The 25,667-nt window shown below is 48.0% G+C and overlaps 1 protein-coding gene across 1 annotated transcript in view; it reads right to left on the minus strand.

The window, feature by feature from the left end:
• Positions 1 to 25,667, minus strand: part of Plxna4 (plexin A4) — a 446,194-nt gene that overhangs the window by 74,378 nt on the left and 346,149 nt on the right. Inside the window, exons 6-10 of the mRNA XM_038319125.1 lie at positions 18,184 to 18,307; positions 16,824 to 16,977; positions 15,479 to 15,578; positions 12,660 to 12,774; positions 1,947 to 2,147 (exon numbers count right to left, since the gene is read on the minus strand). Coding sequence (XP_038175053.1) covers positions 1,947 to 2,147; positions 12,660 to 12,774; positions 15,479 to 15,578; positions 16,824 to 16,977; positions 18,184 to 18,307 — 694 coding nt within the window. The remainder of the gene's footprint in view (positions 1 to 1,946; positions 2,148 to 12,659; positions 12,775 to 15,478; positions 15,579 to 16,823; positions 16,978 to 18,183; positions 18,308 to 25,667) is intronic.

The raw sequence follows: 25,667 nt of genomic DNA on the forward strand, positions 1-25,667 counted from the left end.
TGGGATCAGGTTAGGCTAAGCATGGGGGTCCCAGGAGCATCTTATGACATTGTGATCCTCTTTCTATTACCAAGGTCATAGACTGATTCCTCCTCACTGCAGACATTTTCCCACGCCCTGCAGCAGCTTCTCCCAGAAAGACAAGAGGTTTTCCCCAAGGTCTGAAATTTCACTGTATCTGCAGAGTCCAGTGGGGGATCCTGGATACCCCTCCCCACTACCGCCTTCTTATCCCAGGGGAGAATTACTTGAGCCAAACCCTTGAGCTGACTTGCTTGACCTTGGAGGTTGTGAGGAACTAGTTAATATCTCCTGTGCTTGCAGGTTTAGGACACTGCAGAAATCCGAAAACTAGTCTGGCTGCCCATAGATGAAACAGGAGAGGGAGCTGTGGGGACAGATCAGCCCCTGCATTGCTGAGTGACACGGAGCAAGAATGTGGGCTTATCTGGACCCTGTTTCTTTCTGCAGGAAAAAGTAGGGGTGTTCCCATGTAGCCCTTTGAGTGGGATGCTCTAGGCCCTGAATTATACTCTCAAATAAAGCCACTGTGTTTCCCTCCTCAATACAGCAGGATGAGCGACTGGAAGGTAGCGTGACACAGGAGGGGACCCCTAGGCCAGCCAGTCCCGCTAGTCAACACTATGTGACCTTGATTAAGCCAATCCCTTTGAGCAGGGGTAGGGTGCCCGGAGCAAATGGAGTTTCAGCTCCAGCGTCTGCATTTGCCCTCAGGTGCCCTGCTAAGACTTGCCCACAAATCTAATTTCATGCTTCTTACATTTCAACCCTAAAGAAGGTACCCAAATTACATCTATCTCGGCTCTCCAAGCATAGATCTGAGCCTCCCGATCTGGGCCCTTTATGTTCTTTCCCTCTCTCTCCTCCTCTTCTGCCTCGCTCTCATTTCTCTCTCTCTCTCTCCTCTCTCTCTCTCTCTCTCTCTCTCTCTCTCTCCCTCCCTCCCTCCCTCCCTCCCTCCCTCCTGCCTTCCTTCTTTCTTTCCTTACTTCCTTCCTTTCTTTTTTTTTGAGACAGGGTCTCATTCCATTGCCCACATTAGACTCAGACTTGTGGTGATCCTCCTGCACCAACCTCCCAAACACCGAGACTGTACGAATAAGCCACCATATCTGCCTTCTATCTTTTCTTCTGTACAGTGAAGAACTGCACAGCTTTTCATTGTTGGTGAGCCCTGTAAATCTGTAAGTCCGTAAACAAACATTAGCTGCTCTCAGGGTGAAGAGAAGGGAGCAGCGTCAAGACTGGAGGGCAACATGAGAAGGAAAGGGATAGGCTGGGAGAAAAGGGGTACATCGTCAGGAACACCGAGCTCCTTAGGGGTCTAGTGGGCAGTTGCTGGCAGCCTGGGGACTACTGACCCTCACTGGCAGAACTTGATCTTAATTATGGAGCTTGTAAACTCTGGGCAGGGGCCAGCTGACCCAAGTCGACTCCCACCCCGTCAGTAATGCTCCATGGTGACACTTCGTGTGTTCTCTGCTAAGGCACAGCTTTTCTGTAACTTTAAAGGCAATGGTGGGCTTCTGTGGGCTCCAATGAAACACTCAGGTCAGGCTGGGTAAGAAGGAAGGGCCTAAGTCTTCTAGAGCAGACTTTGAGAAGGAGGAAGTTCAGCTTTCTGTAGTTACACCTGCCCTTAGACAGGGCTCTGGAACCCTACACGGGCCCCGACACTAAATCTTGTGTAGGTGACCCTCATCACACCAAGGCTGCAATCAGAGCCTTCAACTGGTAGACTTTTTGGTGGCTCTAGAACCCATTCTACCACGGGCTCAGGGACTGGACTGGACAAAGAGAGCAGGAGCAGGGGAAGGATTCAGGTGAGTAGGGAGCCCAGGGACCTACAGGGTAGCAAGCCCAGCAGGGCTGAGCTGATGGGGCTCACGGAGGCCCATAGTAACGGGGCCAGCCGGGTGACTCACAGAGGTGTTCTGGCACTGCACACTGGAGCTGTTGAAGCGCAGGGCGGGGACCCGCTGCTCGGTGTCCTGGATGTTCAAGATGCACTCGTAGCCCCGCTGTCCCGACTGAGGCTGTGGGAGGTTCTTGGCCTTCAGGGTGATGGGCTTGATCACCTCTACTGGTACCAGGATCTTGTCCACTCGCAGCAGCTGGGGGCAGTCCTGAGGGCACAGGGCATGGCTCAGTTTGGGCATGTGGGGAACCAAAAAGACAGTGACTTGCTACAAATATTACATAGATGTTGGTCTTCGCTATGGCCTGTCCCCGGAGGATTGCATGCCCATCCTCAGACTGCAGGGAAGGAGTAAGGATAAGAAATCTCAAATCTTAGTGTTACCATTTTAAGGCCACTCCTGATGGAGTCTATCCTTGGCCAGTTCATGCTAATTTTAGTACCAGTTTATACCCCAGATCTCTAGCAGGCCTGTGGTCCCCCCCACTAATTCCTTTCCTTCCATGGCAGAGACTGACCCTGCTGCCTGGGCATCCTGCTCCTCTGGGGGACTCATGGCATCTTTGCCTGCCAAGTTCCAGGCAGCCAGGAGTTAGGACAGATGGACCATATGGAAAGCTACACACGGAGGCAACAGCCTGGGTCTCAGCTCGGCCCATAGAACTCAAATCTGGAACACAGCTGGGGAAACCAAGGGGGCCTCTAGTATGTGGGCTGAGTGGCATTAGGCGATTCTCTGGAATAGAATTTGGTGGGCTCCTCATTCTAGAAGTTTCTGACTAAGCTCTGGGGATGGTTGGCACTGAGGAAATGCCCCCCAGAGCAGATACACAGTGCTGATCTTTGATGCCTGCAATAGCACTGTTAACCACGCAAGCACAGAGGGGCTTTGCCAGGGAAGAAATGAATCACCAGGTCCCTTTCTTTTAAAACAATCACCACTAACTTGAGAGGCCAGAACGGGCTTGGAGGATAATGGAGTCTGAAGATGGGATGGGTACTCTGGGCTTTATGCCAGGAAGTACCACCATCCCCCCAGGTTCCACCCTCTCTCTGGGCACTGTCACACCAGATGACCTTTGAACAAGCTGACTGTAGAAAGCACAGCACCCATGCCCTTCCTGGGGATGCTCATACACAGTCTCACTGCTGAGTCTCAGCTGAGGCTGCTGTTCCTCTCCCCAGTACAGGTCTTCACGCGGTGATATTGATTAAAGAAACCATGGGGGAGGCGTATTAGAGGTGTCTTATAGGTAACTGGAGGCTGTTTCTCAAAGCAAATGAGCCGCTGGCTCCCTATGTCACTGAGAGCTTCACTAGGATAACACTGAGTTTCTGATCCACCCTAGCATACCCCTGCGCTGAGCTTCAGCATCCTTTTGTCCCTCAGATAGGACTTGGATATTGTTCTATTGGATACTGGATAGGACTTGTCCATTTGAGAACAGATCAAAAGAGAACAGCACACGGGATAATTCCATCCCTTAGGTGTCCCCCAGATCACTGAAAATAGGGACTTAAAGAGATCCCTGTAGGCCACATTCACAGTAGCATCAGCCACAACAGCTGAGAGGCAGAGACACCGTACGTGTCCATAGATGAATGGATGAAAGAATTTTAAAAATATATATAAGTCATACATACACAATGGAGAAGTATATGGCCTTAGTGTGATAATTCTGACCCACACAACCGTATATACACTGAGAACACTGGCCATGTGAAATAAGCTGGCCCCACAGTGACAAAGTCTCCATGATTCCATGTGCACAGGGCAGCTAGAGTAGATATTCTAAGACAGAACGGCCAATGGTGATGGACAAGTGTAGGAGATGGGCTGTTGCTCCAGGGGAACGCTTAGCTGGGGCCTGCGAGGCTGGTTATACACAGTGTATATGCACTCAGCTGAACTCTCGAAATATGTGAGAACAGTGTTGTTTTCATTATATATTTCACAACCATTAAGATCAACCAACCCAAACTCTCCTAAAACATAAAGAAGTGGTGAGGTCTCAGGGCAGCAGGGGAGGAGTGGAGGCAAGGACCTTGATCTTCCTCCTACAGGAAATTTCAAAGTTTTGAAGAGGTGGGTATCTGGGAACTAGGAGATTCCCCTCACAAAGAGTCTTGATGGCTCCATTCCTGCACACCCCCTGCATCTATCTATCTATCTGATCCCCCATGCTCTGACAAGATGCCAGTGTGGCATACATAGGCAAGAGGGATGGTTCCATGAAGAGGTTGATGCTTGGGCTGAATAGGGAGGTGCGTGGGGGCTGCAGGACTATGGGCAGCAGTTCCATGATGCTGGGGAGTCACGAGCCAGTCCTCGGGTACTGCAGAGCCACCTCTGCTTGAGGCTAGGACTGCCTTCCCCCCAGGGAGCTGGACCTGAGATGCATGTGGTGAGAGAGCCAGGGAGTACTGGCACCTCTCTCTTCCACATCCCCAGCAATTGTTGCCATCCATGATCAGGCCTAGGAAACCTGGAATTCCAGACTCTTCTGAACAATCTGACTAAGCCCTTCCTAATGGAGAAACTGAGTCATGGAGAGGAAAAAGAATAACTCAGTGTTAGCAGATGGGGGGAACAGCTGAAGAAGCCGACTGCTTGCATCCCCATCCTTCCTCCTGCTTGTGGAAGATCAGGTGCCATGGGCAGGACCCTCTCGGAATGGAATTTCCCAGTCAGTTGAAGCCGTGAGTTCCACGTGTGCTGGGCTGGAGGTCTGCCCTGTCCAGAGATGTCAAGAGCTAGAGCCTTTCTCACTTGTCCTCTGTAAGATTCTCACCAAAGCTTGTTAGGAGTGCTCTAATGAGTCCTGATTAGCAATGGCCCCATAAAGGCCTAGTTTGCATATAAAAAGGTTGGCAGTTCTGAGAGGAAGTTCATTAATAATAATTGGAGAGGCCCAGGGATGGGCTGGACACATCTTCCTCGAAGTAGTGCTGATGGTTGACCCCAGTGCCCCTGCTTAATTGAAATGTAAAATGGCAATTTTCCCCTAGGCAACAAGGCATGAAGAGGCCATCTCCAGCACCCTGTCCTTCCTCCCACCCATCATCCCAGACTGCCCTGCTGCCTGCTAGGATGCCAGGTGCAAAACCACCTACAGACTCAAAGCTCAATGGGAAATGTCAGAGAAAGTGCCACACTCCCCCCAGGACTTGAGTCTGAAGCCCTGTTTCCCAGCCCAGGGGCTTAGGAACTCTGACACCTTAGTCATAGACATTTGGAGTCCCTCAGCTAGAGAGGGATGGTGGGAATTAAGTTATGGAGTCCACGTTTGCTTCTGCTGGTTTCAGAATTAATAAGGGTACATTCGTCATTGGCTGGCTTAACTTCGGGGATGAGCAATCTTCTTCCAAGTGTATGTTCTAAAGAACATACTTGCAAGGTGGCTGACTCAGAGAGAATAAGCATCCAGCAAGTGTTTCCTCTTCCCTTGCCTCCCTCAGCTCAAGTTGGAGTAGGTCCCCCTTCTGTTTCCAGTTTCTACCTCCTGTCCATAAGACCGGTCTAGCCCACTCCCATCTCTCTGCCTTTTCCAGAATTATAGCATCGGTTCTCAGCAGCATTTCCAAGCCTTCTAGACTTCATGTCTCTTGCTGGACCTGATTCATCTCAGTACCTTCAACTGCCTCAAGCATGGGAGAAACAGGTAGGGAGGCACATCCTCTGTCCATGGCTCTCCTACTGGAAATCCTCTCTCTGAGACTGTTCTATTCTGGTAGGAAAGACCCTGGAACCTTGAAATGGGTTAGAATGGCATTGCTTTTATTTGTATATTTTACTACCACTAATACCAACCAACAAACCTACAACACAAAGGGGCAGCAAAGTCTCAGGGTGGCAAGAGGAGCGGTGGCAAGGACACACCATAGTCTTGCTTCTCCCCTTACAGGAGATTCTGAGGCTCTAAAGAGATGAAAACCACGACATCCTCTTACAGGGAGTCTTAGTGGTCCCATCCCTGTACCCCACTGCATCTATTTGGTCCTCTGTCAGGAGAAGTAACATTCTGAAGTTACATTGCCACTTGCTCTAAGAGCCACTAGGCAACCACAGGGCCAAACCCATAAAATGAAGACCCAGTGTGGACTAGATGATTTTTAAAAAATAGCTATTTATTTATTTATTTTGTATACAATATTCTGTCTGTGTATATGCCTGCAGGCCAGAAGAGGGCACCAGACCCCATTACAGATGGTTGTGAGCCACCATGTGGTTGCTGGGAATTGAACTCAGGACCTTTGGAAGAGCAGGCAATGCTCTTAACCTCTGAGCCATCTCTCCAGCCCAGACTAGATGATTTTTATGGCCCTGGATATTAAGGAATAATATAAAGTACGTATTTGGGCTTTGGCCCTGATTCCTGGCACAGAGCTTCTAAAACCTTTGGAGTTTCCTGAATGATTATGGTGACAGGAACTTTCTGTTGTCCTTGATAAGCCCATTTCAACCATATCTGAGTTTAAGCCAGTGGAGAGCTCATCTGAGGATGGGGATTATTTGCTAGCCCAGTGTGGGATGAGAGGATCTTCCCCAATGCTGCAGAAGAGAGAGGAACTAAAGCTTGGGTTCAGTACCAGTGGCCAGGGTGGATGTGGATAGTGGGAGAACCGTTCAAGTACAACATTGCTGATCAAATAGAATGCACTTCTCCTCTGATCTTATGACTGCTCTGTGGAGTAAGCATGCTGGCTGCACTTCAAGAGGAGTCAAACAGTCATGTCGGCCTAAAGGGACTGCCGTAGGAACCCCACCCAAGAAGCGCAGGAGATGCTGACTCGTTATAAGAACTTGCTGCTCTTGCAGAGCACTGGAGTCTGGTTCCGAGTTCCCACAACAGGTAGCTCTTAAACCTGGGTAACTCCACCTTCAAAGGATCTGAAGCCCACTTTCTGCCTCCTCTGCCATGTGCACACATGTATGTGTATGTGCATGCACACACACAAATAAATAAATAAATAAATAAATAAATAAATAAATAAACCTCACATGAAAGAATTCCTGGAACTTCCTAGGTGGTGAGCAGGTGAAGGGCCTGAGGGGATATCCCCATGAAGCAGGAATGAAGACCACACCCCCTTTCCCACAGACCTTGTGCCCCACAGATTTCACTAGCAGTTCCTCGGCATCCTTGGTAGTATCCTTTCTAATAAACCAGGAAATGTAAATAGATGTATCTCTAAGAGCTATAACCCACTGCAACAAAGTATCACACGTGAGGAAAGGGTTTAGGGAGCCCAAGTTACAGCCGGTTGGTCAGACATACAGGTGACCGTATCTAGTGACTTGTGACTGGCATCCTAAGTGGGGGTGAGCGTGTGGAATTGGGCCCTTTGACTTGTGGGATCTGACAGCAACTCCAGGTAGATAGCATCAGAATTGAAGCAAATTGTAGACTTCTTATCAGGTGTCTGGGAAAGATGAGAGAACAGCTCAGCAAGGAGAAATGACCCATGTGGTGTCATGAGTGTGACATAGGGAGAAGAAGAAGGATTTGCTGTCCTTTCGGTCCTAGCTCCATCATTAGCCTAATAGATGATCTGAGATTCACCTATAGAATCTTTTTGCAGCTCAATTTTCCCATCTCTGCAATAGGAATCACAATATCTTCTCAAAAACAATGGAGAACAAAAAATAATCACACACACACACATATACATACACAAACATCATGATCAAATCTATTTCTTTACAGACTAACTTTCAAAAATCAATAACAAATCGCAGTATCTGCTCAACTAGTTTAAAGTGTGGTATTTAAATTGCCCATCAACGGAATGAATGATAAAACAGCAAGGGTGACAGGAGACTTTACATGGAAATATGGTTATTTATCAACAGGGAAGTGTTTTATTATTTTAGTCATCGATATTTTCAGCCTGCTCACTCCCAGCTCTGGATACTGGATCTGGTTGGCATCCTCTGCTACTGTTGCAATTCTAGCTGATGTGGTTAACTTGGTACAGTTGGCAATCATTCCCTACCCCATCACACATCCCTTCCCATGGGCTCTCTTGTTTTGTAACACAACTCATGCCATCATCCTGATATTTCAATGAAGACAACTCAAATAAGCGGTAACCCCAGCACTCACAAATGGTGAGTCAATATTTTCTCCTGCTCATCTTATTTCCAGCCACAGATGATTATCTAACCCCACACCGATTCCCTCCAAAACACACTGCCCTTCTTCTTTCAAAGCAGGCGTTTCTTTGAACCGTCATTTGAAAGGGGCCAACGCCTGCGGAATGGAAAACACCTGTATTTGACAGGATTATGTGGAGACGTGAATGCATGCAGTAAGAAGCAGTCTCCCTCCGAGGCTGTTTCACCCTGTGGCTGCATTTTACAGTTGTAAGAATAGACCAAAGATATGGAGAGACAGTGGCTTGAGGCACAAGCAAATATTTAATAGTTTGAAATTCTGGAGGTGGATCCAGATGACTCCGGGTCCACAGTCGGGCCCTTTGTATATTGTGGTCTCCACTTCAATGCGCACAAATGAGGGTAGGGGTGCTGAGTGCAGGGCGCAAAACCAATGTAGAAAGCGGTAGAGCTGCCTTTCCATCCTCTTGGTCCAGCTTGCCAGTGACTCCTTTGGGCAGAGGCTTCGTAGTGTATTTAAATAATTGAACAAGGACATAAAGAATGCTCCTGGGCTGGGAGAGAGAACACTGCCTTCAGGGCTGGGGCTGCCTGGGGCTGCCCTGGGCTGGGGGACAGACTTTCAGATTTACAGCCCCTGGTGTATTTGCAAGATGAAAGCTCGGTTTCGCGTAGTTGTTACAGTGAAATTGGGAGAATGTAAAGCTCTTGGGGACAGCGGATCTAGAGTGGCTAAGGGAAACATGATTTGTAGGTCACTTCTTCTCCCCCAATACCACTTCAGTCTCCCCACCCCAATCAATTCTAAACAGGAGCCGGCCCCGGTAGCCCTAACAACTCCCCAAATTTATACCCGCCTTCTCAGACCCCTGATGCTCAATACAAAGATGTAATGCGCCATATATTTTCTTGCTGTTCCCCAAGTTTATAATGCCATTAGCATGATCTACGATGGCCTGGTTTATGGAGAGAGTGAAGTAATAATACAGAAAGGAAATACCCATAACCCCAAGGGGGAGGGGCAAGAGAGATTGATGGAAAGTGTAGTTGTCTGGAGAAATGGCATCCCAGTAATTGAATACCTGAAGGGCGGTGTGTGTGTGTGCATGGGTGGGGAACAAGATTTTGAGCTGGGTTTGGCTTTGTTTTCTCAGAGGGTTAAGGGTGTAGCAGAAGTGGATCCCAGAAATGGCTGTCGGGTGGAATTAAAGCAGAATCACTGGCAATGGGGGAATAGCCTAATTTCTCTCCAAAGTCAAGCCTGGGGCAAATGCTGCTGGTCTTTATCTCTAAGGGTGGATTTTGTTTAGTACCCAGAGACCTTTCTGACTCTGTAGTTCTCGAGCGACGTTGACCTTTAGGATTCCGGAGTTCATCATACCGGCCCTAGCGCAGGACATCTCGGAGGCATCAGGGTGGCAGTGGATGCTGGGAGACCTTTCAAGGACACCATTGCAGATCAAATTGAATGCATTTCTCCTCTGATCTTAGAGCTGTTCTCTGGAGTAAGCACACTGGTTGAACTTTAAGAGGAAGACTAGTACCTCTGAGATTGTTCACCTGGGAAGCACCAACACCCCCGTGACTTTCCTAGCCTGGGTCCTAGAGAACACAGCTTCAGTGGCGGTTTGCTTCGAGTTTTCAGCTCAGATGAGGTGCAGCAGACCCACCTCCTGCCTGCGGATTTGTTTTCTATAGCAGTTCATCTTAAGCATTGTTACCAAGTGTGTATCTGTTCAGGTGAGGCCGTGCAGGAGCCAGCAACTCTGTCCAGTGCACACAAGGACAGAGGCTCCTGCAGCTCTGTTATTGTCTGTCCAGCCAAAGGCCGTCCCAGGAGATGGCAGGAAGCCTTGTGGATACTGGGAGGGGAGGAATGAGAGCAAGCAGGGGCATGCTGCGACCATAGCATGCTGTCACCTCATCTCTCCTCTCCTCTCCTCTCCTCTCCCTTCCCATTTGCTGCCCAGGCTCCAGCAGCCCATCTAAAGGTCTACGTTGTCATCACAAAGCCATCATTAGCTGAAACAAAACCATCCCTTGTAACTGGGCTATAGTTACTATAAACGACATATGTTACTGGGCATTCTATTCCTAATCATTGTAATTACGCCTGAATACTTGCTGTTCATAACACAACTACAATGGTCCACCAGTTCTCCATTCCAGACCAATAACTTCGCCTGAACGTGCTCTTTGTTCAGGGGGAAAGAAGTAATTCAACACCCCTGGTGATAGCCAGTGAAGCCAGCGTTGAAACTGGAAGGGGCAAGATGAAAGCATTCCTGGGATACAAGATGGTGCAGCTCAGAGCAGATGAAAAGCCACCTGGCAACCTCACTCATGGCTAAACAAAAGGACCTGATCTGCATAGCTTCACAGGGCAAAGGGGATTTTGAACCTGAGGACTTCCAGAAGAATCGCTGTGGACCGAGTCTCACCAGCATTCCCATTCCGAGAGGGTCTTGGTGCAGGTGTCTGGAGGAACTTCAGGCTCTAGGACTATGAGTTACCCAGTCAGATACCATTTGGACCTCTAAGCCTTGACTGGATGTGCACCTGGCCAGAACACTGACTGGGTACTCACTCCATAAGACCTCTCATTGCACCCTTGCCCTGTGAGAACACTCCCTCTGAGTCCTCATATAGACCCCTTACTTGCTCTCTTTCAAATTTATGGCTTTCTCTCCACTAATTGTTGTCAGATGCATCTATATTTTCCTAAATATAACCTGCTCAGTCCGAATATGCTGCTCATATGTATGTTTTCAGGGCTGACTTTTTGGTATTGGATAACCAATTGTGTTCTTCCCAGGGGGAGACTATTTCTCTCACTCTCAGCCTTTCTTAGTTGCCTGTAGATTTTTGTGTGGGGTTGAGGACTTTCTCGTAGGTTTACCCCCATCCACTTTGATGTCTGTTGTCCTTGTTCTGCTCATGTGTAGGCAGTCATGTTGGTGAGACATTATGGGTGTAGCTCCTGATATTCCTAAGAGACAGTCTCACAGCCAATTCTTTGGCGTTTGAACTCTTTCTGTTCTAACCTTTTCCTAACTTTTCCTCTTTATAAGTTGATTTATATCAGGCATTTTCATTAGTATCATTGGTCAAGACAATAGCAAAAGTTTAGATGATTAGTCCTTGAATAACTTCACTGGCATCAGAGAAAAAAACATTGCTCAACAAAACCCCTTTTTTGTATCCTTTATTCCTGCTATAGTTTGTCAGGAAACAAATGAACAAAAAGCTAATGGCATTAAAAAATGCTACATTTACAGTAGGAGGCAGGGATTCTGTTTCAGGTTCTGAAAACAATGGCCTTTTCTCTCTGAACCCAAATAGCTAGTCTTAGTCGATGGTTCATAATGTTTATTTACATAGTTTCCATTTGGTACATCCTCTAGGAAGATGTTGCCACAGCAACCAGATAAGATAATCAACTTAGCCTCTTCTTCTAGGCTCCCTACAAAATGGTCCTGGATGCAGTTGGGTCAGAAACAAACTCTTAGAACTTTTTTCTCTTAAATTAAGTAAAAATCTAAGACAAAGAAGGGCCAAAGTTCATTCCATACCATACTGTGACAGGGAGAAATGGAAGATTCTGAGTTATGCTGGAATCTCAGACTCCATGGCTGGTTACCATGTCCAGCTAATGGAAAACGGAAAGAATTGAAGGGCAATTGAAATAGCTGGACCTGTCTCCATGCCCTGGTAATTAGCCATATTCCTCAAAGTCTGCTCCTTTCTCCGGGGTCCTGGTATCCAGCCCTTGGAGTGGCCATAGATCCCCAGTAGATGCTGACAAAGCCAGGCACAAACAAGGTACCATCTCTCACAGAAACTCTGCCATTGTTCTGGGAAACTTGGTAGTTCTTTGATTTCTTTTGGTTCTTTTAACCTTTCTTTATAAACATCAAAGACAGCCTTGCCACAAGAGGAAAAGGAAAGAAAACAAGCAAGAGAGAGAAGAAACTGCAAGCCTCCTCCAAGGTTAAGTGAGTGGTGGGAGGCGTTTGCAACCCACAAAGTCCATTTCTTTTGCTCTCCTAGCAGTCTTGGGCCTTTCTGCTCCCGAACCTTGGTCAGGTTCACTTATTTTGAGAGTGGAGAGTCCCTGAGAGCCACTTCATCTGACTTCTATCGTGCTTTTTGGCAGATATTAGGCGGGTATTTCCTGGAGCCTTGACCCCTGACCTCAGGGGAGTCACTCTATCCTTCTCCTGTCCTCAAGGTCAAGACCCGAGACTGTCAGTCTCCTCCAGGTTTCATGCCATGGTGGCCCACTGGCTGCCTGACTCGGGTCCTTGTTTCCTCCATGTTCGTGTCATTTCCATTTATGTTAGAGGGAACTCACGTCCAGGAGACTCAGACTCACAGTTTCTACCTGAACCTCCCAGCCGAGCCAGAACCATGGCGCCAGTGCAAGGCTAAGCTCACCCATTGCTTTCAGACAGAGAAACCATAGCACCTGGAGAGTCAAGGTTAGGGAGGAAGGAAGAGATCCCCAGGATCTTCTCTTGGTTCCTCTCACAAGAAGGGTTGCACATACATTCTGTGCTTACCAGCGGTGCCTCTCCCCATCCCGCCGCCGGCGGCACCTACCTCGGGCAGTTTCACTCGGCCTTCCTGGAAGGAGCATGTGTTGGGGTCATGGGTGCAAACGTGCCGGTATTTACACCAGTGACAGCGGTATGGGCTCTCCACACAGGACAGACATCTGGGCACAGAAAAGAAGCACGCATCTTAGAACTTCAGCCCAAGCACCCACGTCTTCAGACTCTAGGGGAACATTTTGCTCTTAAGGGAGATGACCCTTGAATGATGACCAAAGGAAGGCCTCGTACAAATCCATCACCCTTCTGTTCTCAAGGCCTCGGGGAATGAGTTCCTTACTCAGAGCTGGAACCCTGTTCCTTCCCCCATGCTTTGCTAAATACGACAGCAATAAGGAGTGGAGTCTATGAGAACTAAGACAAACCCCAAATTGGGTTTTAATTCAGATTGCCTCTGAGTCTCACTGTTCAGGACTACACTGTTAAGGATGATGCCCTGGTGACAGTGGAAGCTGCTGAGGCTCCACACTCTGCCTCCCCGCACAGCTGCCAACCCCACTCTTTACCTCCAGGAAACGGGCAACTTTATATGCGCCTTTTGTTGCTTAAAAACCCAAGAGGGCTCCCTATTGTCATAAGCTCAAATGCCTCGCCACACAGGCAGAGCTGCCGTGAGCTCTACCCTTCCCACAGGAGTGTGGTGCTACTGTCTGAGCACACCCCATGTTCCCCACAGGCTGTCCCACCATCTGTAGGAGCTTTCTGATTTCCTCCACTTGACCGACCCTTGGCCAGAGGAGAGTTGGCCCCTCTGAGCCCTCATTTGGTAAACCTCTGTGCTGAGATACTCTTAATCTGTTGGTGTTCCATTTCGTTATTAAACATCAAGTTCTTCCACAGAGCGCCTAGGCTGCAAACCTCCACCAAGCAACTGGACAGGTATCGGTTGCCATGGAGGGCAGGGCCTGAGTACTGGAGTCCTATGAATCTGTGAATCCTCTATCTGATGGGCAACACTGTGGATGGAATGAAACATCACATCTGATTGGATCTCTGACTCTGCTTTTCTAGGGGCACGAAGGGAGGGAAGGAATGTGCCCCAAAGAGGTGAGATCGTGGGCAACTCCATGGCAGGAAGAGAGAAGAGAATCCCAATGTTGATACAGCCAGCTCTGGCTGGACAGGATAGATGTTTCCTTCCTTGATGACAGGATAGATGCTTCCTTTCTTAATGTCTGTCTTCAAAGAAAGATAAGCTCTAGTCTCAGACATCCTACATGAGCCCTGAATTATTTTTTTTATCAAATTATAAGCCCCCAAATGTCATGTTAGATACCTACCCTGTAAAGAGAGGAATGCAAACAGCATCTTAAAACAAGCAGGAATGTTGTGTGTGTGTGTGGGGGGGGAGGCGTGTTGTCAAGCCATGTGTTTTCCAAACTCTCTCTATGGAACCCTAAAGATTCTATGCAGCTCCTTTGGAGACTATATATAGAGTGCCATGGGGCTCCTGGATACATAACTCTCCCAGTAAGCAGCCCCTTCCTCCATCCGTTTTGGATGCTGGACTTGCATATCTAATTTCAATTTTTACAGTAAAAAATTTATACATCTATAATCTGGTTTAATCTCATCAGTTCACAGAGGAAATAACAACATAACCATAGCAAAAATCATGAGTAGTACCTAATCAGTGAGCCACATGGGGCGTTCTAAAGGATGCCTTGCAATGGCCCTATTTTCTCCTTATAGCCATCCTGTGGGAGACCCAAGTCTTTTATACAGTGATGACAACAGCAGTATCCTAATCCAGGACTGCTCTGATAGGACAGTGCTCCTGGGATGTTATGTTGCAATTTGAATATGAAATGTCCTCAACAGGCTCCTCTGCTTGAACTCATGGTCACTGGTTTAGTGGTACTGTTTTGGGGGAATTTGTAAAATCTTGAGGCTTGCGATATAGGTAACAGAAGAGGGCCATTGGAAACAGGCCTTGAAGAGGATGCTCCCTTCTGATTCTGGCCTGACCTGCCTCCTGATTTGCCATTCTACAAGCTCTCTCTGCTGCAGACAAACTCTTCCCGCCGCCATGATGTCCCCGCCGTAATGCATTCACTGTATGCTGTGGATCATGAGCCAGAGCAAACTTTTCCTCCCTTAGGTGACTTCCACCAAGGAGTCTGTCACAGCGATTAGCAAAGTAGCTAACACATGCCACTCACTAAATATTGTGGTGTCAGTGCCTCTAGGTCTCCTTTTGTAGAGGATACTAGTGCACAGAGTGGCTAAACCCTCTAGTTTATCTCCTGTCCGTGGTTGCTATTTGGAGGGGGAGATGCCAAAGCCAAGCAAAGTCAGAACCAGGTCCTTGTGTCTCCATAGCGGGGCCTCTGCCCCTCTGTGTCTTTGGCTTTCCTTTTGCACTTACCAGTCTCTGTATGAGTCCTGACCCAGTCTGTATGAGTCCTGACCCAGCTTATAGGGCAGGGCATTTAGTTACTTGCTAGACCCCCTGACCGCTCCTGGTTACATGTAAAGGCTGCCCTCCCTTCCCTGGTCCTTCCTCTGTGTAGGTATGAGCTGCTGTCCTTCAACTGAGCTACATCACCCCTAGAAGAACGGTGGGAAGGGACTCAGGCTAGAAGATTTATGCCAGGGAAGATGCATGGGCTAGGGATTTGCAGGGCTCACACCATAGGCGCTCACTTCTGTCTCTTCCGTACGAGAGAGAAGCCCATCTTCTAGCATGAAGGAGGCCTCTTTGGAAGCCTCCATACAATGAGTCCTGGAAATCATAATGGGGCCTTCTGAACTCTGCATGAACCTTGAGCCCAGCCACAGAAAGGCGAGGAAAGCCAGGGCACTCACGAGTTGTGGACACTGCAGTTGTAGAAGACAAAGCTGGTGCTGGCGAAGGTCACGCCGGTCTCCTTCGACTTGAGTTGCAGCTGGACAACATGGTGGTCTCCTATAAGGCAGAGCCCACCAGCGGGGGCCAGGGGAAGTTCAAAACCCAAGCCCAATGTCCGTCAGCGGCAATGCACTCTGGGAAAGAGAGACTGCTCCTCTGGGACACTGCCAGGTTTCATAGGTCTCTGAATCAGCAAGGTTCACTTCCAGGATGACCACTCCATCCCCCACACACATACAAGCAAAACAAATTGTGTTTGGTCTCCCTTCTCTGTTATGTCACTAGACCCTCGGTCACTTTCTGTGCGTCTCTGCGGACGTGCGTGAGAGTACACACACACACACACACACACACACCTTCACGTGCTATGCTTAAAAGCCTCCTAGAATCACAAACAGTGGTGAGCAGGCAAAAAGGAAAACAATGTAGTATCTCAGGAAAACGGTTGCCAATGGCACAGGTGTCATTGCATGCATGTGCAAATGTGTACACATACGGGTTCGCCTCATGATCTCTGTGCAGAGAGACCGGGGTCTGATACTATTGTCTCTGTGGGACGTGGCTCCATAGGGGTACAAAGATATTAGACTCCTCAGCTGGCACCAAAGAGACATTGGAGCCCATGTTTAATTCACAGCCCTGACCCTGGACCCCACTTCCAGCCCTGTTCTCTACCTTCCCCAAGCACCTCATTAATCAATCGGTTCTGAATAAATGTGACAAGCCCAAATGGGGGGGGCAGCATGGAACTAATCTGCCTAGGCCAGCCTGTCCCTTACCAGTGTCAAGCCTGTGTCCATGCACATCCTTCCCAATAGAGTTGGTTACGAGCAACAGGCAGCTGTGTGTGGGACCGTGGGGAGAAAGCGCTCTCGAGTCAGAGACCCGGTCATATAACAGTAAACAAAGAGTTATGGAGCCCTTGGACCTGCCCTGTCATACCCTCACTCCCAGATTCCCTCTTCCAGTTTCCCCAGACCAGTTAAAACAAGATCATGACTTACCCACACTACTACAGTTCTGGCCTGGCCTCTATCTACCGTCTCAGTGGCTCTTCCTCATCTAGGATGAGGTGGAAGTTTGGTTGCTAAGCTAGGCCTGAGACGAAAGGGCTGTACCAGTCAATTTCCAGGGGTAAAAGAGGAAACTCTCACCTCTACCCCTTTTAGCCATCAGCCCACTTGCTCTGACTTAACTCTACCCCTAGGCTCCCTCGATTCCCCACATCTGTCACGAGTTCTGCTACCCAGGCACAATGAAGAGTCTGCCACCCAACTTTGTCTCCTGGGACCACTTGCTCACCATTTTCTGTGATGATGCGGGGCACCTCCTTGGCTGCAGGGGAGTAGCACTGGATCTGATTGCCTATTACCAGCCCATCCATCTCTGACAGATCCTCAAAGGTACAGTTGACACCTGCTGACAGCTCCGGGACATTGTATGTCTCTAGGACCAGCTGTGAACAGCCCAGCCAGGCAGGGGAAAAGAGGAGAGGAGGGGGGAAGGAAGGGAGAAAGTCAGGAGGAGGAAGAGACAGACAAAGGAGAATTATTAACACGGATCAGTTTGCTACAAGAGAAGGGTAGAGAAGGCAGCGGGAGGCAGAGGCACAGACTAAAGAAACCCACTAGGATCCGAATGGATTTGATCCTGGGAAGTGGGAATGCTTAGGGAATTTGTGTCCTAGAAGAATTCTGAGCAGGACCAGATTGGATGACGGGTAATTACCTTCCGTTTGGTAATGACTGCGTGCCCAGTGCTAGAACTCGGGAGTCCATATCTCATTCTCCCAATGTAGCTACATTGGCCCCCTACATAGATAAAGGGATCATTCCCAACACTCATCGCTACATGGCCTTATTTTATCATTCTATATTTATTTGCATGCCAATTAATCTCAAATTGGCTAAGGGATATTTAGGTGTACCCATGGCATATTTTGAATCATAATAAAATACTACATTGTTTATTATGTTTGGTCATATAATGCTATTTTTCTACAAATATGTATTTTGAGCAGATTCCCCATGCTCTACCGCTCTACTTGCCCCCCCATACTCTTCATCTAGTCCCACTTCCTCTCTTTTTAGAGGTTCCACTTTTATGTCATATGTAGAAAACCTAGCACACACAAATGGGAGAAAACATGGTATTTGTCTTTCTAAGACAGATTTAAATTCAGCTAATAATATGATCTTGTTGCACCCACTTTTTTTTTTTGCCAATGACATGGATTTGTTCTTTTTTATGGAAACATCAGTGTTCACACATTGCATAGCCAGGATTGAGGGTTATGTCTGTATCATATAGGAGGGGGTTACTTCTGGTTTTTTGAGTAGCCTCTGCCTTGATTTCCATAGCGCCTAGACCAGTTCACATTCTTGTCATCATTTTGTTTCTACTTGTTTTCTTAACGACTGCTAATGGACTCTCAATGTAGCCTTAATTTGTATTTCCTGAGCACTTTTGATATGATCCTTTCCTTGTCCTCGTGAGTGGAACTTTTTCTTCAGTGTTCTTGTCCATTCCACCTTTCTCAAGTTCCCCCCAGTAGATACTTCTTCACTGGCATCCCTGACCCTGACCTAGAGCTGCTCAGAAAAGGCCCTGGTGCTTTCCGCCAGGGGAGAGTTCTTCCCTGGCTTCTGACCTCCCCACTCACCAGCACATTGTACTGAGAGACAGAGATGTTGTTGGGATGTACTGTCAGCCGGACACACTGCTTCATCTCCGAGGCAAACCTGCGGGGTTCCCTGGAGCGTTCACACCGTTCCTTCCGGGTGCACCTGGGAGGGACACAATAACAATCAGTTGACCCAGAAAGGGACGGGAATATCCAGAAGCTCTTGGGCCCTATCTAAACCTAAAGGGCTCATTGCTCCTCCCTCTCCAAAGCTTCTGTCATGCACTTTCCCCTTCTCCCATGCTCAGCTTTGGAAAGGGTAGCAGCTCCCCCATCCCCTTCATAGGAGAGAAGAGTCACACATGAGTCACACCAGAGTCACACATGAGTCACACCATCGTGGCCAGGCTACTTTCTGTCCATCCACAGCCTCTGACACCTTTCACCAACCCCTTTATTTTTTAGCAAACCTCACTTCTCCCCCATATATGTGTATAGCACATGAGACATATTTTATTGCCTTTGTTCTTCCAGTTCTGTCTGGCTTTCCATGCCTTTTTACCTATCCAGTTCTATCTAGATCTCCAGACTAGTTCAGCTCTCTTGTACAGGGAAATGACTCCTGACGATGTCTGGAGGTTGACAGAGGCCTAGGCAATGCGACAGAAGGAAACAGGAGCAAGGGATAGGGAGCAAAAAGGGGGAAGGGACATGGGAAGAGAACTTTCTTCTGGAAAGGCAGACAGATGTGGGGTGGGGGAAGAAAGGAAGGGAGGGGAGATACCAGGGTATTCTGGGGGGGGGGGCTGTGGGCCAACTGTTAGTTGTAGAAGAAAGCTGTGGCCCGTCCTTCCAGTCAGAGCGAAAGAAGACACAGTTAGCCACAGTTGGAGGATGGCCTCAGAGTGCAGAGTTAAAGACAGCGTCTAGTTAACTAAGGGGAAAGTACAGACAGTGACAGCCGAAGTTGTTCTGGAACGAAAAGGTGGGACAAGGGAGACTGAGGCAGAAGGAGGGCCTTACAGTCAGCTGGATGGGTGACAGCAAAGTCAACCCAACTCTACTTGATGCAATCATAACCACTAGTTAATGCGCACTAGGGGTACTGTGATAGGGCTTTGCATTTCATGCCATTTAAGTGTCCTTGGCCAAGCCATCTTAGAGGTTAAAAAACCACAGAAGAGGATGAATGGGTCACTTCTTTGTCCAGGTACCTCACAGCTAATCTGAGTCCATATCCAGCCCAGGTTAAACTCAGAGCCTCTGCTCCTTGCCCCTTGCCGTGCTAAGTGTCCAGAAGCTTCTGGATGAAGAAGTAAAGGAGCAGACCCCCTTGCAGACTAAACCCAGGTGCCGTGCAGTCTTAATGCTCCTCTTACATTCTTAGGGCTCTTTAAACATTTCCTCTCCACCATTCCTCCTAGATTCAGCAGCAAGCACGTGACTATCATCCATCCTTGTTGGATAAACCTGAACTCCCTGGGATGACTTCAAGGGCCCCAAGCCACAAGGGAAAGGTCAGGAGTGAGTCTGGGGGTCCCCATGGCATTCTCTGGCGGCTCGAGCAAACCACTGGCAGCAAGAGTGTCTGCCTCTGAGTCTTGGGAGTTAATTTACCAGGCCAGCTCCTCGGCAAGGACTCCATTACCTTCAGCCATTAGGCTAATGTTATGGACTTTTCCAGAGTGTCTGAGCTGACATCGCTATTAATAGTGTTATTACGTCCATTAACAGCAGTCCCAGAGAACTGGTACAGCTTCAATTATTCACCAACTCCCCAACTTTGAAGTTTCTGTTTCCAAGAGCAATCAGTAGGTCTGAAAAGAGTACCTTTGATTAAATTATGAAGTGTGTGTGTGTGTGTGTGTGTGTGTGTAAAGCTGCCTTGGCCAATCACCACCAGAAGTTACTAAATAAAACAGGCTTGGGGAGGAGGCACAGGTAACTAGCTAGGTGGGGACAAGTCTGACCTGCATTGTTTGCTACTACCCAGATTCCTCGGGTGTATCTCGCCACAGTTCTAGAAAGTATGGAATATAGGAAACCACGTGTAATTTACAGTTTTAAGCATCAAGGTCAAATGCCTAACCTCTTGGTGCCTTGGTCTTTTCTTCTCTAAAATGGGAACAAAATGGTATCAGGCAGCTAGAGTTTCCTGGAGATTGCAGGAGAGTGTGCTGTAAGTAGTTAGACTGGTGCGCAGCTTCGAGAGGGGTGTCAACAAGTGCCAGCTGGGGTTGGTACCCCATCACTTCCTTCACTTCCTAGTTACTGGGGCTCTAAACTGCAGCTGATGCAGACTGGCTCATTGGCACATCAAAGGGGGAAGGGGAGACTAAAGCTGCTCCCCTCCTTGAAGATGAAGGGAGGCTCAGGACCAGAAAGGACAGGAGAATGAGAACATGCTATGGGTTGTAGCTTGTTTCCTTAATGGCTATCAAAGTGTTTGGAGAACTGAGCTCTGTCTTGGTGGAAAGTTAAGTTTAAGGTCAGGACCAGGGATGTTGTGAGATGTCTACTATCCTTCATGGTTCAGGAGTGGGGAAGCTGCAAATGTCCAAAAACACAGATAATTGACCTTAAATTTGATGGGATGGCGGCAGGGGAAGGATCACAGCTTCTGGTATCCTATGGGACCCATCAAGACAATAGTCTTTAGCCTTTTGAGGACTGTGGTTTTCTAGTGGCTCATGCCAGAGTTAGAGGATGCAAAAGGGGCTCATATATGGTCCCAGAAGAGCCCCTGAATTGCTTCCTACCAAGGACTCCAGTACTTGGGAAAACAGGGCTCTCCCCTAGGCAGCAGAGGCATCAGGGACCCACTTCATTCACTTTCCAGGTAGGGGAATTGGGGCTTATGTAGACTCACAAAATGCATGAGTTGTGGGGCATTTGTCTCTGTTATCTCAATTGTGGCCTCTGCCCCAAATACAGATGTGTAGGTGGCCAGCAGGCCCCAAGGAGACCCACCTCCCTCAGCCTCTGGGTTAAGGGCTTTCTTAGCCAGCTGTCTTTCTTCCCTTTCTCATTCCACTTCCTGTGCACTGGGCCCTTACAGCCCTAGATCAGAGATTCTAACAGCTCTAGGGAGAAAGGCCCCGGGCCCCTGCAAGGGGTTATTATTCAAGCCAGTGGTTCCAATGAGATTATCCCCTCTAATGAAGCAGTTACCTCCGCCCTCCCCTAAGCCTGAACTTTCACTGCTGGAGAATTCCCAGCCAAGTGGAAAATTAGAAGGGAAAGGAATGGAGAAGGAAGGGGGTGAGTGAGAGGGAAGGGGAGAGGGGGTGATTAAGTTTAGTAGAAATTAATTCCTAAACACACACAGAGAAATATTAACTCCCAGTGCTACTGACCAAGCAAACAGATTTCAGCATGGAAACCAGGCTCTCTGACAGGCTGGCTAGGTAAGCTTCCCAGCTGGAAGGAGCACAGCGAGGCTGTCTCCTGAGACCCCACTCAGTGCAGGCCCACTGGGCCTAGAAATCAGAGCCTGTTTCCATCTTCTCCCTCAGATGAACTTCAGTCCTCAGCAGTTTTGTTGGCATTGGCCTATGTAAGAACGCAATCATTTAGGAGCTCTGTGCGTAGATCATAACAAAACAGAACAAGGAGAACGAGAAGAGGAGGAGTATGAGAATGAGGAGGAGGAGAAGGACAAGGGGAGGGAGGAGAAGAGGATGAGGAGGGGGGAGAAATAAGGTAAGGGAGGTCTTCCAGATAACCCCAGCTATAGTGGTTCTTCAGTGTCTTCTATGGGTCCCTGTGTTAATAAAGCCTTGCTTCCTGGCCTAGCTGTAGAACATCTAGGAGTTCGAGGATACTAGAATGACGCTAGATCACTGGGTGAATGGCCTTGAGGAGTATATGGGAGCAGCGCCCTTCTTATTTCTCTCTTTGCTTTCCAAGTTGCCATGATGTAATGAGGTTTCTCTTTTACATGTTTTACATGTTCCCACTATGACATACCTATGTTGTTACAGGCACAAAGTAGCAGGACCAAGCAAACATGAAAGAACAGTTGGGTCATGGGAATATACCTAAGAGATGTTCTATCATACTACAAAAGCATTTGTTCAACTATGTTCATAGCAGGATTATTTATAATAGCCAGAACCTGGAAACAACCTAGATGCCCCTCAATGGAAGAATGGGTAAAGAAAGTGTGGAATATGTATGCTTAGAGTACTACTCAGCTGTAAAAAACAATGACATCTTGAATTTTGCATACAAATGGATGGAAATTGAAAACACTATCCTGAGTGAGGTAACACAGACCCAAAAAGATGAATATGGTATGTATTCACTTATAAGTGAATTCTTGCCGTAAATAAAGGACATTGATCCTATAATTCGTGACCCTAGACAAGCTAAATAATATGGTAAACCCAAAGAAAAACATATAGTTATCCTCCTGGATATTGGAAGGAGACAAGATTGCCAGGCAAAAATGGAAACTGGAGAGTGGGGATGGGGTAGGGGTAAGGGGAGATGGGGAGAAAAAAGTGAGAAGGGGAGGATGGGGAGAGCTTGGGGAATGGGACGGTTGGGATGGAGAAAGGGTGGATATGGGAGCAGGGAAGTATATATCTTAATTAAGGGAGCCATTTTAGGGTAGACAAGAGTGTTGACTCCCAGGTGTCCATGGAGATGTCCCCAGCTAGATCCTTGGGCAGCTGAGCATAGGGAGCCTGAAATGGCCTTATCTTATAGCCATACTGATGAATACCTTGTATATCACCATAAAACCTTCATCTGGTGATGGATGAAGTTAGAGACAGAGACCCACACTGGAGCACTGGACTGAGCTCCCAAGGTCCAAATGAGGAGCAGAAGGAGGGAGAACATGAGCAAGGAAGTCAGGACCGTGAGGGGTGAGCCCACCCACTGAGATGGTGGGGCTGATCTACTGGGAGCTCACCAAGGCTATCTAAACTGGGACTGATATAGCATGTGATCAAACCAGACTCTCTGAATGTGGCTGACAAGGAGGGCTGCCTGAGAAGCCAAGGACAATGGCACTGAGTTTTGATCCTACTGCATGTACTGGCTTTGTGGGAGCCTAGTCTGTTTGGATGATCACCTTCTTAGACCTGGATGGAGGGGGGAGGATCTTGGACTTCCCACAGGGCAGGGAAACTTGACTGCTCTTTGGACTGGAGAGGGAGGGGGAAGGTGATGGGGGGAGGGGGAGGGAAATGGGAAGAGGGGAAGAGGTGGAAATTTTTAATTAAAAATAAATAAATTAAAAAAAGAACAGATGGGTGGAAGGCAGGAGTTGACGGAAGAGGAGAGGTGGGTAGGAAGGAAAGCAGGAGAAGGTAAGGATGCAGCCTAGCTGATCTCTTCTGTCTCTAACACGGTCTGTACTGAGGGAGACACTGCCTTTCACTTGTGCCACTTTGCTGCCGTGACTACAACGGATTCCGATCAGCTCTATTATGCACTTTAGCTGACATCCTGGCGCTTTCATGTCCATTAGCGTCATAAGATACAGCAGGCTGGAAACACTTTGCTCTGTGCAATCTTCGCTGCTCTCCTCTGTGTGGGTACCAGTGTGGTTCTCGCTGTCTCTCTCTCTGTCTCCACTCTATCCCCCATCCTCTCTCTCTCTCTCTCTCTCTCTCTCTGTCTGGTGGTGGTGGTGGTGGTGGTGGTGGTGTGTGTGTGTGTGTGTGTGTGTGTGTGTGTGTGTGTAAATTTAAGCCTTAGAAGAAACCCAGCTCTTTGGAATGTCCCCAGGGAGCCAAGATGTCAGACTGGTAAGCTAACCATAAAGCTGTATGTGTGTGTGCTGTATGCTTGTATATGCATGTTTGTGTATGTATATGGATGAATGTACATATGTGTGCATGCTTGTATATGCATGTTTGTGTATGCATGTGGATGGGTGTTTGTATACATGTATGCACATATAAATGTGAAGACAAGGTGGATAAGCAGTGTCTCCTTTGATTACTAACCCATTATTTCTTGAGACAAGGACTCCCACTGAATGGGGAACTTACTGACTTGGCCAAGTCAACTGGCCAGTGAGCCCCAAAAGATCCCTGTGTCTTTGCCTCCCCAATGCTGAGATTACAGGAATATTCTGTCATACCTGCCTTTTCATGTGAGTGCCAGGGAGCTAAGGTCAGGTCTTCTAGCTTGTATGGCAAGAACTTTATAAACTAAGCCATCTCCCCTGCCCCTCTGTAATTTATGAGAGAAGGTGGCATTTTTACCTGCAATTCTTTCATTACAAAGCATCTATAATACATGTGAAGGGGTAGGTACACACACACACACACACACACACACACAAACACACGCACACCGAGCCCTCCCTGGGGGCTAGGAAGGACTCAAGCAAGTTTCCTTAAGCCAGTCTGTAGGTATTTAGCCATGGGGAAGGGGCTGAATCTACTAGAATTGAGTTTGAGACTTTCCTCTGGACCAGAGACTGACAGCCTTTGGTAAGGAAAACAGGTATGCTGGCAGAAGCAGATCCTTTAATTCCCTACAACTCTGTAAGCCTTGAGTCAGCAGTCCTAGAGGAGACCTAGGTTAGAAGGAAATAGGTTAAGAAACTAAGAAATAAAACAAGGCTCTAGGACATTGGTTCTCAACCTGTGGGTCACAGCCCCTTTGGAGGCAGAATGACCCTTTCACAGAGGTTGCTTACCAGATATCCTGTGCCTCAGATATTTACATGATGATTCGTAACAGTTGCAAAATTATAGTTATAAAGTAGCAACGAAACTAACTTTATGGTTGGGGGTCACCACAACATGAGAAACTGTGTTAAAGGGTCACAGCATTAGGAAGGTGGAGAACCACTGCTCTAGGATGTGCTGATATGGAGTAAGGAATGACTCACATCTTAGATCAAACTGTCTGTTCAGAAGATGACCAAGGATGTTGTTTAGGGAACAAACTACTCTGTGCCTAGGTGGCCTGTGGGCATGGCAGCTTAAATGCATGATCAGTGGTGAAGCTGCCCTAAGGGAGAAAAGGAGGGAGGGAGGGAGGGAGGAAGGGAGGGAGGGAGGGAGGGAGGGAGGAAGGAAGAATGAACTTCCAATAATGGATGGCCCAACACTCACTCCAGTCCTGTGGAAGGAACCAGGAGAATGGGCTCTAGGAAGGAGGCCCTGGGATCCAATGCCAGCCCCCAGTGACATGGTCACAGTCACCATAGCTGTATCTGAGAGCTATATCTCCTGTGTTCTGGGTCACAGAAGGGGTTTCCTATGTATCCCATACTCTGGCTTTCACTGCTTGGCTGTAATCTGGCTCTTCTCACCAACATTCAGACCTTAGGAAATGGAATCTGACTGGTCTGTCCACAGATAGCATCTCTGATTTCACTTTCCTTCTACCTGGGTTATAGTGGTGTATTGTTTGTGTTTTAATAAATAAAGCAAAACAGCCACACTAGTCAGCCATACAGGCCAGGCAGTGGTTGCACACACCTTTAATCCCAGCAGCCATATTAATTAGTTAGCCATAGAGGCTGGGTGGTGGTAGTGTACACCTTTAAT

This window comes from Arvicola amphibius, chromosome 2 (assembly GCF_903992535.2).
Source record: "Arvicola amphibius chromosome 2, mArvAmp1.2, whole genome shotgun sequence".
Taxonomy (NCBI): Eukaryota; Metazoa; Chordata; class Mammalia; order Rodentia; family Cricetidae; genus Arvicola; species Arvicola amphibius.